The sequence below is a fragment of the Dipodomys merriami genome, unplaced genomic scaffold (genome assembly GCF_024711535.1).
Source record: "Dipodomys merriami isolate MVZ:Mamm:240054 unplaced genomic scaffold, mDipMer1.0.p SCAF_8, whole genome shotgun sequence".
NCBI lineage: Eukaryota > Metazoa > Chordata > Mammalia > Rodentia > Heteromyidae > Dipodomys > Dipodomys merriami.
In genome coordinates this window covers 39,366,230-39,386,294 of record NW_027206401.1, presented here as the reverse complement: position 1 = coordinate 39,386,294, position 20,065 = coordinate 39,366,230, and the positions used below count along the sequence as shown (strand labels likewise).

Below are 20,065 nucleotides of genomic sequence, written 5' to 3'. Positions count from 1 at the left end.
CAGGGTTCCTCTATTCCTTTCCAATACTCCACTGAAATAAAAGCAAAGGCTTTCATAAAAGACACACAGTAAAGACAAAGAATAGGAAAGGTGATATTTGTAGCAGAAATCTGGAAACTGGAAAGATTGGTAGTAACTTAATGTCAGTACATTCCAGCCAAATACCACCAGAAGCTCTTTTTTTTTTTTTTTTTAAGGTCCCAAACTGGGACTCAAAATTCAGTACAACCTGCTGCTTTTGCTCATTGGCTAGCTCTCTACTGACTGAGCTCATTTAATGGTTTCAGAAGTTAGGTCTCCTACTTATTCATTGCAGCAAAGGGGGAATCTACACCATGGGGATTCATAGATTTCAGCAAAAGTAGTTACAAAGGATTTATGATAGGATTTGAATACAAACAACTGCATATTTAACTTGGATTCATGTAAATTGGTATTTCTTCTCCCATCTAGCCATTTCTTTAGTTACTAGTACATGAAGTATGTCTTTATTCTGATGTTTTTACATTCATGGCCTTGCTCATATTGGAGAGTCAATCCTACCTCAGGCTTTCTAATTTCTAGGAATAGCAATCGACTTAAGTGTACCTTTCATATAGAACTCACTGCCAAGACCTTGATCCCAACAGCCTTATTAACTGGGTTCTTATACTTTGGGTCATGATCTATCTGCCCTATCACTCCAGCGCCAAGTACCAGGTAATTCAGGACAGCCTCTATGTCCTAGAACCCACTAACATTATCCAAATGAACCATTCCTAGGCCTCCTTTAATCAGCCTCACCCAATCCTCCCCTCCAAAATCACAACAAAGTTCTTGCCCAGTTACCTTTTTCTCTAATCTCTGCCTCCTGACTGACCCTTAGACTTCCTCGTGTGACCCATGGGGCATCAAATGCCCCCAACTTCTTGGGAACTCAACCATTTTTTCCAATATGGCAATCATCTCCTGATCTCTTAACTTCACCAAAAGAAAAAGGTAGGCACAGTAAGTATGCTTTGCATTTGATTAAGGAATTTGTGGATTGAGATTGTCATCAATCTAGCCATTAATTTCATTAGCGATATACCTGTACCCTTTAGGGATGAAGTTTTGGATAGCTAGTTCCCTCAGTTAAGATTGTGGAGTAGGGCTGGGAATGTGGCTTAGTGGTAGAGTGCTTACCTAGTATACATGAAACACTGGGTTTGATTCCTCAATACCACATAAAGAAAAAATGCTGGAAGTAGCACTGTGGCTTAAGTGGTAGAGTGCCATCCTTGAGCAAAAGAAGCTCAGAGACAGTGCCCAGGCCCTCAGTTCAAGCCCCAGGACTGGGCAGGAGGGGGGGGGGGAGATTCTGGAGTAGGACTTTCAAGGCAGAGATATGTTCCTCTTACTCTTCAATTTAATTCCACAAAAATCTACTGGAAATGTAATCTGCTCAGCCAGTATCTTAAATGGCTAAGGCACAAACATGAATAAGACCATTCCTGAGACACTGACTGACTTGCAAGCTCCTCCCTGTGGAAATCTATAGCCCACTACTCACTGATGATCCTTCAAAATAATAGAAAAACAAATTAAGATAAACATGTACCTGCAGAACTGCTTTCCTTTAAGTATCTCTGCTTCTTTTCAGTACAATTCTCACAGAGAAGCTTATTATTCCCCATTAGTAATTCCATAGATGTAAACTGGTAGAGACAGGACTGAATTGAACATTCTTTGGAAGTAGTTACATAGCTCTGAGAAAGAGTCTGAAAAGCATTTTGGGGACTGTGAGGCCTCATATGTTTCCTATCTGGAAGACATAGGTTGTTTGGACCATTAAGGGGATGATTTTCTCTGTCAAAATCTCTATCTCCAGTTGCAGTGTTGTTCAATCGCAGGTCAGAAATTGCTTGAGCTATTCCCTCATCTCCACTGTTGGTCTTGGAATGTGGCAGTTCAGGTGATGGCAGCAGCTGACAGTGCCTATGTGTGTGCCCACGGGCTTCACCATGGGATCTAGGCAGCTTGCTCTTCCGGGAAGTACTTTCTGATTCTGAAGCCTCACTGTCGGCATCAGCGCTAGATTCAGAATTGCTTGCCGCTTTGTCACTGCCATCTGTAGGGCTTTCTGTCAGAGACCTTGCAGTACTCTCAATGCTTGCAAAGGCTGATGACTCCCCACTCCTTTGGAGGTCTTCATTGTTCTCATATATAACAGGAGGGTTTTCTCCAGGTGATAATTTTCTTCCATGTTTTCTGCTAGGAATTCCTTGATTCTGTAAATTGGCAGTGTTCACAAAGAAAAGAATCTGTGACCTTACTGAAAATAAACTGAAAGTCCTATCTAATTGTTCTATAACTATTAAACATGCTTTCTATGACATCCATTTCCAAAATCTACCTAAACTAAGATCAACAGAAAATACACTAACAAAGAGTTTTAATTTAAAACTATAACTGAACTGGTATGTAGTTCAGTGGCAAAGCACTTGCCTACCACGGTAAATATCCTGGGTTTGATCCCCAGTACCAAAAAAGTAAAGACAAAAACAAAAAACAAAAACAAAAAGTTAAAACTAAAACTTTATTTGGGAACAAACAACAGTGGTCACCTGTTTTTGTGGAAGGGAAAAACATTTTTGGAGCCCAGGGCTATGAAGAAAATGTAAACCTTTTCGTACATGAATTTTATAATTTGAAAATGTACTATGTATTTTTTTAAACACAAGAAAAATTAATACATTTCAAGCTGTCTCATGATTGTATTGATGGTTGCCATAGATCTGAAAGGAATATTTTAAGTGTCCATCAGTTTGCTTTTTAGTGTGTGTGTGTGTGTGTGCGCGTGCGCGCGCGCGCTGAGGCCTGAATTAATTTTTGGTGGCTAACTGGGGATACGAGTCTCAGAGACTTCCCTGCTGGAGCTGGCTTCAAAGAATGATCCTCAGATCTCAGCCTCTGAGTAGTTAGGATTACAGGCATGAGTCACTAGCACCCAGCTAGGTTTTTAAATCATAGTTAGCCCAACTGTTTCTTGGTGACTGTGTAACAGAGGTAAAATAACCTAAGTTTGACAGTGAAGAGAATTATCCATTCACTTAATCTTAAAAGATGGAAGGAGCTTCTGTTTTTTGTTATACACACAGTTAAATCCATTTTAAATCTTAAAAATGTAGGGCAGATAAAAAATATTCCAAGAAGAAATGTATCTCTTCTATTTTGTTTCAAGGAATTCTCAAAGGGCCAGGGGCCAGTGGCTCATGCCTGTAATCCTAGCTACTCAGGAGGACAACATCTGAGGATTACAGTTAGAAGCTAGCTCCAGCAGGAAAGTCTGTGAAATTCTTTATCTCCAGTTAGCCACCAAAACGCCAGAGCTCCATTTCTGGTTTGAGTGAAAAAGCTAAGGGACAGTGCCAGAGTCTGAGTTCAAGCCCTAGTACAAGCACAAAAAGAATGAAAAATAAAAAAATCCCAATGATTACTGTGTGTCCATTCTGTATAGTCTTGACACTTTGAGGCCTCAGTTACTAAAAGAGTAATTTAAATTTTGTGTGTCAATTTGTCAAATCAGTATGGATCATTTTGCATACAAATTTTTTTTTAAGTGAAGAATAATGTGGATTGATAGCTTTCCATTTCCTAAGCAATTGGGGGAAAAAAAAAATTGGTCAGAACCTATCTCAAAAACTAGCAGGCCAGGGGCTGGGAAGGTGGCTCAGTAGTAGAGCACTTGCCTTGCATGCCTGAGGCCCTGGGTTCGATTCCTCAGCACCATATAAGCAAAAAGAAAAAAGCCGGAAGTGGTGCTGTGGCTCAAGCGGTAGAACACTAGCCTTGAGCTGAAGAGCTGAGGGACAGCGCCCAGGCCCAGAGTTCAAGCCCCACGACCAGACCCAAAAAACAACAACAACAACAACAACAAAAAACTAGCAGGCCTGTGTATTGACTTTCCTGTCCTTCATAGAAAGCAGGAAATGTTTCTCTTCCTTTTGTTTACTGGGTGTAGCTCAACTGGTACAGTGCATGTTAGCAAACACAAAGCACTAAATTCCTTATCTGGTACCAAACTTTTATCATTATGATGGTACTATGTTTTTACACAGTGTATCTTTATTTTTAAATACTTTTCTGAGATTTCTGTATTAAATTCAGAACCTTGCGTATGCTACGAAAGTACTCTCCCACTGAACTATATCCCCAGCTCCTAAAGAAGATCCTTTAGATATGTATCGTGACAGTAGATTTTGGATCTGGAGTATAGAGAGGGATAAAGTGAAAGTATGATTTGCTGAGTTGATAATGATGAAGGTGAGATGGGGGTATGGAGGGTGGGGGGAGGGCTCCAGTGATGGCCTCCTTAACAAGTATAAGGCCCTGAGTTCAAACCCCAATACCACCACTACCACCAAAAAAAAAAAAAAAAAAAAAAAAAGAAAGAAAACAAAATAGAAATATGGGTATTAATTATTTGATTTTCTCAACTTGTAAATGTATAAGATTTTTCTGAATGAAAAAGAATTAAAAAACAGGTGTATAACAAATGTGAGTCCTACCTTATCCTTAGCTGAGGACTGCTTCCTGGCAGCTCTGGGCTGCTGAGTACTCTGCACAGTGACTGTGTCCTGGTGCTGGTCATGATCTGCCTCCTGTAAACTTCTACATCTGTTCATTTTCCCAGAAAGTACAGGTTTTGAAACCTATGTAGATACAATATATACAACAAATAAATTTAGCAAATAAATGCTGGATATTGTCTTTAAAAACATCTCTAACATACTTGAAAAAATAAAAAGATGATTTGTTTAACTTTGATTCATAAAAATAGAAAGCATAAGGATTTAATTTTCTGAAAAACAAGAACTATAGCAAACTCAATAACATGTAAAGTGTGATGTTCAGATATTTAATATTATGTTCCACAAATAAATATGGTCACTAAATAAATGAATGAATAAATAAAAGTTCTTCAAAAAAATCCTTATGCTTCCTTTTGTTTTCTTACCCTTTCTTCTATTATAGGAAGTGAAATATCAATGAAAGGATCTTTTACTGTGGAGATCTTAAAAAGAAAACAGATTGAGAACTTCAGTTAGAATTCAAGGGTAGTCATTTTGTTTTTTAAAAGATGCAAACTAATCAAATTTCCCAAGCAACTTAAAACTTTTAAATTAGAATAAATTACATGAAGTGTTAAGATAAAGCCATAAAAAAAGCAGAGCCTCTGAAAAGGTGTTTGTAGATTCCATAGGATATTTCAACTTTAAAAGCCACCCTCTAACCTTTGTAAGAGAGAAATCAACTTCTGTGTTCAGTTTTCTGAACATTTAAGCACCATGTTATCACTTCTGTATTTCAATGTAACAAGCTAGAAGATATAGTTTATAATCCTGATTTCATAAGGATAGAGAAAACACAGAAAAGTATTCTATAATCTGGGTCAGAAAAAAATGCACATACAGACTCCTTTTTACCATTAAAATCTGATAAAAGCCTAAATGTATATCTTAAGCCCTATGCTTTCAAAAATATTGCAAATGAAAAAAATCTACAAAAATTTATGAATGCTTTAAGTTGTAAAAGACGATATTTAAAATAAAATTAATACTAAACTCAAAAACATGGGTGAGCTTAATAAAATACATACAAAGTTTAAATCAATTGTTTTACAATCATCCTACTATGTTACTATGTCATTCTATTGGAACTAGGACATTGCAACTTAACATAGTTACTCTCACCACAGAAATTTCTCTGACACTTCCATCTAAATAGGCAGCTAGTATAGATAGCATATTAAGATAGCCTTGCCCAGCATGGTGGCATACACTTGTAATCCCAGCCCTTAGTAGGATGAGGCAAAAGGACAGTCAGTTCAAGGACAGTCTGGCTACATAGGAAACCCTGTCTCAAACAAACAAACAAACAAAAAATGCTGGCTATGTTTCTACTGCTAATAGTTTTTACATGCCAGACTTGAGTGTGGACAAGTACACAATCATGTAAGTAAATCAACATGGTTTGATTACACAAAACTGACCAGTCCCAAGAAACCATTAATGTCTTTGAGCTCATGTTTGTGAGTGTGAAACAAGTAGAATTTGAACTGGCACTGAAATTATGTCTACTAAATTTTGTTCATGTCCTGACTTTATTTACTTGTACCCATCAATAAACACTGTGATACTTGAAAAACAAAAAAAGTAACACATAATAAAAATGATGTGGCTGTAATCTATTCCATGAAGTGAATTCCAAAGTACCTACGTTTGCACATTCTTCACACATGACTGTGCTAGTTAATTCACCAATAAAGATCCGATCTATGAAGTTCATTTTTACGCCTTCTTTTCCATATGCTGTAAAAATCATACTTTTTAACACAAAAAATCAACCATCTAATAGTGTTACATGCTATTAATTGTCTATTCAAAACTAATGCAAATAGGGAATTTTTTTCCTGTATTGCATTTGGTAGTATAGTTTACTATAACAATATAGGGTCTTCTCTTTTACAATTCTGTAGGGCAAATATGACTACCAACTACTATGATTTCCAAAAACTAGTAGTTCTTAAGAGGAAAATAAAGCTATAACCACTATCCCTACTATTCCCCAACTGTTTCATTAACCCATTTAAAGCCTTTGTGCCTTAAGCTGAGTAGAAAGAACAATGAGGAACACTGTTTTCAAGACTAGCTGACAGGCCTCTGGCTATGAAAAGAGTTGTAAAAGACAAGTCGACATATCATAACCTGAGGCATTAACATGGGCAATTAACAACTCTTAGAAACACACATACATACATACATACATGCTTAATAATATTGTAAAAAGTTGAAAGTGAAGTACTTATAAATCAAAGGAAGCTGTGCCAATCATTTGTCACACAATAATCTGGGGTTGGAAAAACAGATATTCAATATATGCCATTAATATAGTCTTGGATGAGTTATACACATTAAGAGGCTACATTATTCATTGATCTCTACTTTGAAAATGTCCTTAATAAACCATGAGGCAGAAATATATTAACAAAATTTACCCCCTTCAACTTTTCTTCCACCATTTTTGTGCCTCTACCCTCAAATTTCACAGAAATAGCTTTTATGGGGGGGGGGTGTATGTGTAAGGTCTCATACTCTCTCTTATCTTCTTACAGCTGCCATTATATAAAGCCATGCCTCTAGCTGGCTTTTGGCTGGCTAACAGGAGATAAGAGTCTCATAGATTTGTCAGCCTGGGCTGGCTTTCAACCTCAATCCTCAAATCGCAACTTCCTGATTAGCTGAGATTACAGGTGTGAGCCACCAGCACCCAAGCTTAAATCATTAAAATCATTCAAAACTATCTTAAATACTGAATAACACAGCACTTACATTTGCAAGTATCAAACATTTTACAGTAACTCTTCAAAATACTGGTACATTAAAAAATTATTCAAGGAATTAAAGGGAGTAAGATTACAGAAAGGGCAAGAAAAACAAGGTTGCTATTGTAAACATGCACTAGATGGCACTATCTCAACATAAAAAAACAAGAAGCATAACTGAAAAGCTAAAATTCTTGAACTCTTAACTGTAATAGAGTTTAAGAGCATATAGTAACTATGTTTAAGAGTGTATGTAACAGTGCATATGTATTTGGTTACAAAGTATAAGCATGTAGTATGAACATTATAAAATGGCAAAAACAGAAGTTAGAAATAAATAAAACACAATGTTTAAATGTCTCCTAAAACAATGACTTCACACTAACATTAACTGATAGCACGAAGCAGAACATACACTTAGGATAAGGTAAATTATTAATATCAAAAGATAAAAATTTACACTATAATATCTATAAATGTGATAGGCTTTCATTAATAATTTTTTTTTGGCCTCACAATTGGCCAGATAAAGAGAAAGCACTAGAGTAGGTAAGACGTTCGTAGGGTTGACTATTATCAATCTCCTTAATAGAATAATTTATTTATAATTTCTTTGGCACAGTTAAGCATACGTTAGGGAAAACTAGTTAATAAATTCATAAACCCACTTGTCAAAACACACCTAAAATGTTACAATTTCTGAGGGAGGTTGCTACTTTCAACAATCTTTCAAGTCTTCCCAGATCTTACAAAAGGGCATGAGTGGTGTCAAGTTATTTGTTTGTTGTTTTAATTCCTACAATACATTCAAACATTTTCTATGTCTTACTAAAGTATCTTATAGCCATTGGTGTATCCTTTCTTCAACAGTCCTACTTTAGAAAATTAGCTCCTACAATAATCAATTCTCCTACTATAAAGAATAGTGAATATTTTCTCTTTAGAAAAAAGCTTTAACAATTAAAGAGTCAACATACCTTTGACTTTTTTTCTAGTTTCTTCATCAGCAGTCCTAGTAGTTGGGTTGTTAAATGCTTTTAGAATGCTAGCTTGTATTCTCTGTAAAACAAAGTCAGTAAAATCTAGTCTATTATTAGTTAAGCCAAGCCCATCCTATTAATAAAAGCACTTGGCTGGGAATGTGGCTTAGTGGTAGAGTGCTTGTCTCACAGGCATAAAGACCTGGGCTCAATTCCTCAGTGTCACATAAACAAAAAAAGCTGGAAGTGGTGCTGTGGCTCAAGTGGTACAGTTCTAGCCTTGAGCAAAAGAAGCTCAGGGACAGTGCCCAGGCCCTGAGTTCAAGCCCCAGGACTGGCAAAAAAAACTAAAGATTAAAAAATAAAAATAAAGAACTTACAAATAGCAATGTAGAGTTCAGCTCTCTAAGTCTAAATACTCGAATTCCTTTAAGTCCTAAAATCCCACGTACCACCATGTTCAACTCTCAAAGATAGATGTGGTGGTGTATACCTAGGATTCCAGCAGTAAGAAAGCTGACTGAGGCAGGAAAATAGTGAGATTAAGGTTATATAGTGAGACCTGGTTTTTATAGTAAGAACTTGTCTTAAAAAAAAAAAAAAAAAGAGGGGCTGGGAAGGTGGCTCAGTGGTAAAGCGCTTGCCTTGCATGCATGAGGCCCTGGGTTCAATTCCTCAGCACCACATAAGCAGAAAAAAGAAAAAAAAGCCGGAAGTGGCGCTGTGGCTCAAGTGGCAGAGTACTAGCCTTGAGCTGAAGAGCTGAGGGACAGTGCCCAGGCCCAGAGTTCAGGCCCCACGACTGGACCCAAAAAATTAAAAAGAAAAAGACAAACTATATCCCCAACTCACACCTTGTACTGGTATCAAGTTGTAATGGATCAAGACCAGAAACTGTGAAACTACTATAGGAAAAAAAAATAGAGAAAATACTATAACATACAAGCATAAGCATTAACCTCCCGAATAGAACTCCAATTGCTCAACAAGTAAGAAAGAGCAAGGACAAATAGGATTACATCAAACCAAAAAGCTACAATAAAAGAAATAATCACTGGACTGAAGAGAAAGCCTATAGGAGAAAATTGTCACCCGCTCTATATCTAACAAGGGATTAATAACCAGAATATACAAAGAGCTAAAAAAGCTAACCCCCAAAGGATCAACAACCTAGTTAATAAATGGACAAGTGATCTGAACAGACCATTTTCAAAGGTAATACAAATAATCAGTAAATGCAAGATGAATGCTCAATATCCAGGTTATAAAGATAATGCAAATCAAAACAGCGTAGAGATTCCATCTCACTGAAGTCCAAACATCCGTCATCAAGAACACAAACAACAACAAATGCTGGTTGGGATACAGAAGAAAAAGGAGATCCTCATCCATCCACTATTGGTGGAAATGTAAACTAGTGCAACCACTGTGGAAATCAGTATGAAGGTTCTTAAAATACTAAAAACAGAACTACCATAAAATCCAGCAATACCACTATTAGGCATAGATCTGAAAGAACATGGTTACAATAGAAACACTTACACACCTATGTTCATTATTGGCAATAGTCAAGCTGTGGAAACAGCCCAGATGACAACTGATGAATGGATCAAGAGAATGTACATATCTGTACATATCAGTAAGGAAGAATGAAATTATGTTGTTTTCAGGAAGATGGATGGAACTGGAGATCATCATGTTAAATAACCCAGATTTGGAATTTATCTGTGAATGCTAGACCTAAAAGATAAACAGATATGTAAGCACATACAAGATCATATACACAGATACACACAAATACTCTCTCTTTCTCTCTCTACCATATGTAACCATGGGACTACTTGAGGGGATAAACATTAGAGGGTGAAAATACTGAAATACATTGCATTGGTGAATGAATACCACAAACGAAAACTCACTAAAAGCTTTTGAACAGTAAAAGGTAGTGGGGATAAGATGAGGAGGTTAATCTGTTTAAAACACTGTATTGTATGTGTCAAACAGGTTCTGGAGGTTTTATCTGAATTTAGTTGCTAACAGTGATCATGTCTTTGGCAACTCTTAGTAAAAAAAAAAACAAGTTTCTATTTTTACAGCTGTGTGTTGCTGAGATATGAAATCAGAGCTTAATACACACTGGGAAAGCACTTCTACTACTGCGTAGCTACAGCCTAGACACTATTTTTATTGATTGATTGATTGATTTTTGCTGGTCTGAACTCAGGGCCTGTCTCTGAGTTTCTTTGTGCTCAAGGTTAGCACTCTATCACTTACTGCTTTTTTGGGGAGTTTATTGGAAAGGGTCTCACAAGGACTTTTCTGACCAGGCTGACTTCAAACTGATCCTCAGATCTCAGCCTCCTGATTAGCTAGGTTTACAGAGATGAGCCACCAGGACCCAGCTTATTTCTATATCTTTTGTATACATTTTATGAGATTCAATTTCACCAGAAGCTTTAAAAACTAAATTAAGCTAGGCGCTGGTGGATCACGCTTGTAATCCTAGCTACTCAGGAGGCTGAGATTTGAGGATCACGGTTCAAAGCCAGCCCAGGCAGGAAAGTCCGTGAAACTCTCATCTCCAATAAACCACCAAAAAACCAAAAGTGGCACTGTGGCTCAAGTGGTAGCGCTAGCCTTGAGCTGAAGAGCTGAGGGACAGTGCCCAGACCCAGAGTTCAAGCCCTACTATCTGTGGGAAAATGTTTTCCTGTCTTGATCACAAGTTTTAATATTTAACCACTGTCTGAAATAGACTTTTATGGAGTGGAAATGATGTATCAGCTGATCTACCAATTTTGCTTCTCTGATTAAAGAGACATTGCTACAAGTATTGCAAATAGCTTGTACAATAAAATTCTTCTTAGCACTGTAATTATGCAGAAATATTGAAAATAACAGATATCCACCGAACAAGGATTGGTTTGATATGTTAGGTTGAAGAAAACAAATGAACAAGTTTTCTGTTTTCTGATAGGAACAGATGAATATTACATGTTAAGTGAAAAAAAACAAGTACAGGAAAGTGTACACATGTTGTGTATCTCTTATCCAAAATGCTTGAGACCAGAAGTGTTTCTAATTTTGGATGGAAGATACTAGTCTTATTTCTGATATGTAAGCGATAGTGGGGACAACATACCAGAGTCCAAGAAGAATTAATAGGTAATTTATCAAGTAGAATAAAATGAATGAGTTAATTCCATACACAACCCTCCCCCCTTATTAGTTGCTTAAACTCTTAGGTTAAAATCATTTAGAGTAGAGACATTGGCCTGGGAACTACTAATATGTACAGCCCTCTAATTAGTTAGAAAGAAGGCTCAACTATTTATCTCTATCTGAAACCTCTTTCAAAGACACTAATATTTACTATAGTTTAAGTCAGTTTCAGACAACCTTCTTTAAAATAATTCTGTCCCACAGTGCATTAAGATGATATATTTTAAGTGGGTTTTTATTAGTTATTCCTTCAAGGTACATTCTTTTTTTTTCAGGGAGTGGGGAGGGCTCTGTCCCAAGGCTAGCACTCTACCATTTTGAGCCACAGCTCCACGCCCCGTTTTGGAGTGGTTAATTGGAGATAAGAGACTCATGGGGATTTTTCTGCCTGGGCTGGCTTTGAACTGGGATCCTTAGATCTCTGCCTCCTGAGTGGCTAGGATTATAGGCGTGAGCCAACAGCACCCAGCTGTCAAGGTATATTTCTTGGTTCAATAATCCCAGAATCTTTTAAAAACCATTCTTGGGATACAAGTATCACATTTAAATCTAGAAATATATATAAGGATGGATTTCTCATCACAGAAAAAAAAGACACCAACTCTTTTAGAATCTGAAAGAGGAGATATGAACTGGCAGGAGGTATCTGTTGAATAAAGGAGATCTTGAACTAGACACAAGCACTAAATTTTTTATGACCTGACGTAGGGGTTAGGTTTGGAATTAATATGAAGCTAACATCATTCACTGATCCTACTGAGAGAACAAGCAGAAAATAATGTCCATTAAGAACACACAAAAAAGCCGGGCGCTGGTGGCTCACGCCTGTAATCCTAGCTACTCAGGAGGCTGAGATCTGAGGATCGCGGTTCAAAGCCAGCCCGGGCAGGAGAAACCGTGAGACTCCTATCTCCAATAAACCACCAGAAAACCGGAAGTGGCGCTGTAGCTCAAGTGGTAGAGCGCTCGCCTTGAGCTGAAGAGCTGAGGGACAGCGCCCAGGCCCAGAGTTCAAGCCCCACGGCCGACAAAAAAAAAAAACACACAAAAAGGGGCTGGGAAGATGGCTCAGTGGTAGAGTGCTTGCCTTGCATGCCTGAGGCCCTGGGTTCGATTCCTCAGCACCACATAAGCAAAAAGAAAAAAGCTGGAGTGGCGTTGTGGCTCAAGTGGTAGAGCGCTAGCCTTGAGCTGAAGAGCTGAGGGACAGCGCCCAGGCCCAGAGTTCAGGCCCCACGTTCGGACCCCCCCCCCCAAAAAAAGAACACACAAAAAATATGTGGATAATTCAGCACTAACACTGGTTGGTAACAGATCTCATAAAGTGATATATCTTTTAAAAAACAATAAAAATGTTATATTAATGACGAGTGAAGTTAGGAGAAAAACAAAGACGCACAAATTTATGTTGAGAGGACTGCTTTTAAAAGAACTGCTTTTTACAAAGGGCAAACAAATTCAGCAGTGGTACTCAGTAGACACTATGCTGAAAATGAACTGTACAAACTTGTGGTCAGAATGGGAGGGAAAAATTGGGAGAGAGTAAGGGAAGGGGTGACACTGTCCAAAAAGAAATGTACTCATTACCTGACTTATGTAACTGTAATTCTTCTGTACATCACCTTTATAACAGCAATAAAAATTTCTAATAACTGCTTTTAGTAAATGTTGACTATATAATTTGGACATAAAAATGCAGAACCTCTACACAAATAATCCCTTTAGCATTATAGTCAATCAACTGTACAGTCATAAAAGAAATGAACAATATGAAAGGAGGTCAGTAATTCTTACTTATTTCTAAAGATTCTGGTGGCAGCCCTAACACTGTAGCTTTTCTTCAATCAAAAACACATGGCAGTGACACACTCCAACCCAGCACGATTAACAGCTGCGGCGTTCCCAGGTCAGACAATACAGGTCCTGCCTGAGTGCTCACTGTGACTGACCGCCATGCTGCTCTGGCCTATGAGACTGAACAGACCCACAGACTTGACATTTTAAATCTGCCCATACTATCTAAAGCCCTCAAACAGCGTTAGAAAGATAAGAGCTTTCAAAACCAGTATGCCTGAGTCTATAAGATACTATGTAGTATTGTGAAAAATATAATGCAAAGAGCCAATTTGAATCCATTTGTAATGACACATTACTACTATGTAATACAAATATTTCTGCAAATATACTTCTGAAAAAAAATGCTAGCCCACTGATAGTATGAATTAACTGAGAGTAACTAGTTTATCATCTGTAGGTCCAGGGCAAGTAAGTTGCATTTATTTCATAATATAAGGAACAATCTCTCCCTGTCTTATGTCTACCCTCTCAATAAAAATATTAATATACTATAATGTCTGAATCCAATTTGATACTCTTTCAAATAGTGAAATCACCATAGCTAAACTTTAAATGGGAGGCTTAAAATATTGTTGCAATTGATAATAAAAATTAGCTAATTTGTAAGTGGTTAGAAAGACTGGAGTTTGAATTTCTATTCTAAATACAATTTCCTAGCCATAGGAAATTATGATCAAATATTACCTCAGAAGGATTATATTATTGTCCAAAAATGTAATTATCAATCTCTTAACTGATTTTTAAGAACAAAATATAGGCAAAGCATAATAGTTACTATCTTGTCAAATTATCACTTTACTCCAATTACAACATTTCCCAGAAATTGAAAATCCCTGAGAAAGCTAGCTAGAAATAACTTATTTCCAGGACTATTATTTGTTATCATCCCAATTCAAATTCTCAAAAGAAGATGCAATGAAGTTAAAGCACAGATAACTCATTCAACAAACATTCACAGAGCACTATGGCAGGCCCATGGGATGGAAAATACACAGCAACATCTTTCAAGGACAGCATAAGAGAGGGGACAGACAATGACACCTTCTACAGAGAAGGTCATAGCTGCATAATCAAAGTCTATATAGAGCAAGACCTCGAAAAGGTAGGAGCACTTTGAGAAGCTGAATTCAATATTTAACATGAAGGCCACACAGCAATAATTAGAAAATTGTACTTTGTAACAGAAGGGAGAGATTAATTCATTTTTAAATTTTTAAGATAATTGTAAGAAAATGCTAGAACCATAACTATCCACAGAAAGCTGGCCATTAGCAATTGTGCTACAATTGCAAACAAAGTAGACCTTAAAAGGCAGGAGAGAAGGACACAAAAGTATAACCCAGTGGTAGCCTAAAACTTGTGAGACCCTAGACTTGATTCCTAGACTCAGAAGAAAGATAAAATGAATTAAAATAGAAAGAAAAAAGCACACAGCCTAAAGTCTACAATGTCTAATAATACTTAAAACAGACATGTAAACATTTCATTTATATTTGGCTTTTTGTTTTTTTAGTCTGTCGGGAAGCTTGAACTCAGGGCCTGGGCTCTGTCCCTGAGCTTTTTCACTCAAGGCTAGTGTTCTGCCATTTGAGCCATAGTGCCACTTATGGCTTTTTCTGTTTATGTGGTACTTAGGAATCAAACCTAGGGCTTCATTCATGCTAAGCAAGCCACATTCCCAGCCCATCTTCACTTGTTTGTTTGTCGGTCATGGAGCTTGAACTCTGGGCCTAGGCACTGTAGTTTATTGGAGATAAAGAAAGTCACAGACATTCCTGCCAGGGCTGGCTTTGAAATATGATACTCATTTTCAGCCTCCTGAGTAGTTAGGATTACAGGAATGAGCCACCAGCACCTGGCTTATATTTGGCTTTTTTTAAAATCACACATTACCAAATAGATTAAGTAGTACATTTGCTGGAATGGAAAACAGATTTTCATTTTTTTATCCTAATTAAAATTGTCAGAGTGGTCCACAGTGGTATACAGAGAACAATTCTTTTTTTTTTTTGGGCCCAGTCATGGGGCCTGAACTCTGGGCCTGGGTGCTGTCCCTCAGCTCTTCAGCTCAAGGCTAGTGCTCTACCACTTGAGCCACAGCGCCACTTCCAGCTTTTTTCTTTTTGCTTATGTGGTGCTGAGGAATCAAACCCAGGGCCTTGAGCATGCAAGGCAAGCGCTCTACCACTGAGCCACCTTCCCAGCCCCCACAGAGAACAATTCTGAAGCTGAATGAAGACTCACCAATGTCTTCTGTGAGCAAGAAGGGACAAATGAATATTTTACTCTATTTTCCATTACTGTAACAAAGTACAAGAACCCAGTAAATTCATAAAGAAATTTACTTAGGACCATGGCTACGGACCCAATGTTTAGCATCTGGCCAAGGCCCTTCTGAGGGAATTACTATGTAGCAGAAGGTATCACATGGCCAGACAAAAACAAGCATGCTGGCTTGAGTGCCTCCTCCATTTCTATTAAACCACCAGTGCAGTTATGGGGCTTTACCCTCAAGACCCTATCTAATCCAAACTACCTTTTAAAGGCCCCACTTCCAATTACCACTAGCACATGTCAGTAGTGATTAAATTTCTAATATATGAACTTTTGGGGGCCACATACAAATCACAGAATTGCAGAACATGTGTTCTGTATTTGACATCTGTAATGCTTATACTTTTTCTAATAAATTATATCCTATCTGCATAGTAATTCCTCCTCAAGAAACTGAATTTTACTAATTCACAAGGCTGAGACTACACTCCCAACCTGATCTTGAATGAATCTTACTTAGCCCAGCACAGGATACTGGGAGTTTAGAACTGGGAATCACAAGCAGCCAGTTGAACTTTTAAATGCATGGAACTGTAGTATGCAAGTTATGGTGATTATATAAATGAAAAAAAACTTACAGGAAAAAAGGTGAATACTTTCACCTATAATTTTTCCCTATAATTTTCTTTGGCCTCAATTTTTTTGGGGGGGGAGTTGGTCGTGGGGTTTGAACTCCAGGCCTGGGCTTTTTTTTTTTTTTTTTTTTGTCAGCTGTGGGGCTTGAACTCTGAGCCTGGGCCCTGTCCCTCACCTCTTCAGCTCAAGGTTAGTGCTCTACCACTTGAGCGACAGGGCCACTTCCAGTTTTCTGGTAGTTTACTGGAGATGAGAGTCTCATGGACTTTCCTGTCCTGGCTGGCTTTGAACCATTATTCTCAGATCTGTCTCCTGAGCAGCTAGGATTACAGGCATGAGCCACCATTGCCTGGCTCAATTTTGTTTTGTTTTAAGAGGAATATTTCTATACAAACTTGGACTCGGTGCTCAAGGAATCTTCCTGAATATATGGAACTACAGACTTACACCACCACAGTGCCCAATTAAAATATCTACTTTTGGGCTGGGAAGGTAGCTCAGTGGTAGAGTGCTTGCCTTGAGTGCATGAAGCCCTGGGTTCGATTCCTCAGTACCACATACACAGAAAAAGCCGGAAATGGAGCTGTGGCTCAAGTGGTAGAGTGCTAGCCTTGAGCAAAATAAGCTCAGGCCCAGAGTTCAAGTCCTAAGACTGGCAAAAAAAAAAAAAAAATTATCTATTCTTTATTTAAGTTAGTTGAATTTTTTGTAGCCAAAAGGCATTAATAATTGATAAATTATCTCTAAAAGTATAAAAGAAAATACCCTTACAGGAAAAGAAAAACAGAATACCAAAAAATTCAAATGACTTCATACTGTACTTTCAGGTGATAATAAGAATTAAGTCTCCCAATCTTTTTTTTGTTGGGGGGGGGGGGGGTCTGGTTGTGGACCTGAACTCTGGGCCTGGGTGCTGTCCCTCAGCTCTTCAGCTCAAGGCTAGCGCTCTACCACTTGAGCCACAGCACCACTTCCGGCTTTATTTTTCTGCTTATGTGGTGCTGAGGAATCGAACCCAAGGCCTCAGGCATGTAAGGCAAGTGCTCTACCACTGAGCCACCTTCCCAGCCCTAAGTCTTCCAGTCCTACATGTGTTAAGAGCATTAAGTAACATTACCTTTGTTTCTTCTGTCCTCACTGCATCCAGCAAATAATGAAGAAGCTCCTGACTATCCTGCTGTTGGAAACCTTTAAATCGAGGTGCCCTGTCATAAAAAACAAACCAGGAAAGTAAACAATAATCAACTCTCACTCTGTTATTCTTTTTTTTTTTTTTTTTGGGGGGGGGGTCTAGTCATGGGGCCTGAACTCTGGGCCTGGGCGCTGTCCCTCAGCTCTTCAGCTCAAGGCTAGTGCTCTACCACTTGAGCCACAGCGCCATTTCCAGCTTTTTTCTTATGTGGTGCTAAGGAATCGAACCCAGGGCCTCGAGCATGCAGGGCAAGTGCTCTACCACTGAGCTACCTTCCCAGCCCCCACTCTGTTATTCTTATTCAAAATCACTGTAAAATAAGTCAATGATTGCATTTATTTCCTTCTCAACCTAATAGAAAGATGTGATTCTTAGATCTTAAGTTTGCACTGGGAACAAAACAGCTACCATTTATTAAGCAATGACTCTATGTCAAGTAAAGAACAGTAGTTTCACATAGTTTAAGTCATCTAATTGCCAAACAATTTTACTGAGATGTGCTATCTTCTGTAGCTTATACTTGAGGACTCAGAAGGGTTATTTAAATAATTTGCAGTCATATAGTTAGCAAAAAAAAAAACTTAAACAAGGAGCTGGGAAGGTAGCTCAGTGGTAGAGTGCTTGCCTTGCATGCATGAAGCCCTGGATTCCATTCCTCAGCACCACAAGCAAAAAGAAAAAAGCCAGAAGTGGTGCTGTGGCTCAAGTGGTAGAGCCCTAGCCTTGAGCTGAAGAGCTGAGGGACAGCACTCAGGCCCAGAGGTCAGGCCCCATGACTGGACCCAAAAAACAAACAAACCCAAAAACAAAAAATTTAAACAACAATAACAAAAAAATACTCAAATCCAAGCCACTGTGAGTTTGATAAGGCCACATTTATCATCTTTTTTTATTTTTTGGTATGGAGTTTGAACTCAGGGCCCAATGCTGTCTCTTAGCTTTTTCACTCGAGGCTGGCATTCTACCTCTGAAGCCACAGTGACACTTCTGCTTTTTAGTGGTTAATTGAAGATAAGAATCTCAGGAATTTTCTTGACAGAACTGGCTTTGAATCTTGCCTGGGCTGACCTTCAGATATTACCATCCAGAGTAGCTAGGATTATAGGCATGAGCCACTGCCCTCAGCTTTATCTTTCTGCCTTGAAAAATAAAAAGCAGGGACTAAGAATGTGGCTTAGTGGTAGAGTGCTTGCCCAGCATGCATATCAAGCCCTGGTACTGGCAAAAATAAAAAATAAAAAAATAAGGTCAATTCAGGCATAACAATTTACCCAGACTCCATTCAAAATGTATTTCTTGGGCTGGGAAGGTGGCTCAGTGGTAGAGTGCTTGCCTCATATGCATGAGGCCCTGAGTTTAATTCCTCAGCACTACATACACAGAAAAAGCCAGAAGTGGTGCCATGGCTCAAGTGGTAGAGCACTAGCTTTGAACTGATGAGCTAAAGGACAGTGCCTACATCTAGAGTTCAAGACCCATGACTGACAAAAAAAAAAAAAAAAAAAAAAGCTTGCCGGTCTAGGGGCTTGAACTCTGGGCCTGGGTACTGTCCCTCAGCTCATCAGTTCAAGGCTAGTGCTCTACCACTTGAGCCACAGTACCACTTCTGGTTTTCTGGTGGTTTATCAGAGGTAAGAATCTTACGGACTTTCCTGCCTAGGCTGGCTATGAACCGTGATCCTCAGATCACGTGAGTAGCTAGGATTACAGGCTTGAGCCACTGGTGCCTGGCCATATTTCATTTTAAATGCACAACATTAAGAAAATCCTAATAAACATGAATTACATTTATACTTGAAAAAAAAGAATTCTGTGTAGTGACTTGGATCCTCTTCAAGAGATCTCATATGTAAGATATATGCAAAAATAATCTGAAAAACATTAAAAATTAAAAATCATGCCTGTTTTGGTATGTGTTGATGTCTAGACACATGAGGATTTTGCTTAAAGCATACAGTAGTACCTTAAAACTATTTGCCTCAAAGCTCATCTTTAAAAATAAGGAAGTAGAGGGCTGAGAATGTGAACCAGTGGCATTGTGCTTGCTCCGTAGGCACAGACCCTGGGTTAGATACTCAGCACCAAAAACCAAATAAAATAATTTCAAAAAAGGAATCTAGATCACCTTATATCTTTATACTTTTTTGTGCAGTTTACTATTCTTTAATTTTCTTCCTTTTGTTTTTGGTGGTCACAGGGGCTGAACTCTGGGCCTGGGCTCTATCCCTCAGCTCTTCATCTCAAGGCTAGCATCCTACCACTTGAGCCACAGGGTCTCATGCACATGGGGCAAGCACTCTACCACTGAACCAACTTCCCAGCCCCTAATTTGCTTCCTTTACAGTACTACATCAGAGACTTGAGTTAAAACAGACTTCTATATTATTCTCAGCTCTACCTTTAAAGTACTTGTTGAGCTATTTCATCTCTGTGAGCTCTCAAATCCTTATTACAGGAATGATCACTTCTTAAGCATTATGACATAATCTGCATGAAGCACACACTTTCCTTCTATAGTCTGGGCAGTAACAACAATGTAAGAGTAGGACTAAAACATCT

The 20,065-nt window shown here is 38.3% G+C and overlaps 1 protein-coding gene across 3 annotated transcripts in view; it reads right to left on the bottom strand.

Moving 5' to 3' along the window:
* The window catches only part of Usp45 (ubiquitin specific peptidase 45), a 64,661-nt gene that overhangs the window by 13,216 nt on the left and 31,380 nt on the right, over positions 1-20,065 (bottom strand). For all 3 annotated transcript variants that reach the window (XM_070010761.1, XM_070010762.1, XM_070010763.1), the window contains exons 9-14: positions 17,432-17,519; positions 8,323-8,404; positions 6,241-6,332; positions 4,979-5,035; positions 4,530-4,673; positions 1,580-2,249 (exon numbers count right to left, since the gene is read on the bottom strand). In XM_070010761.1, coding sequence (XP_069866862.1) covers positions 1,580-2,249; positions 4,530-4,673; positions 4,979-5,035; positions 6,241-6,332; positions 8,323-8,404; positions 17,432-17,519 — 1,133 coding nt within the window. The remainder of the gene's footprint in view (positions 1-1,579; positions 2,250-4,529; positions 4,674-4,978; positions 5,036-6,240; positions 6,333-8,322; positions 8,405-17,431; positions 17,520-20,065) is intronic.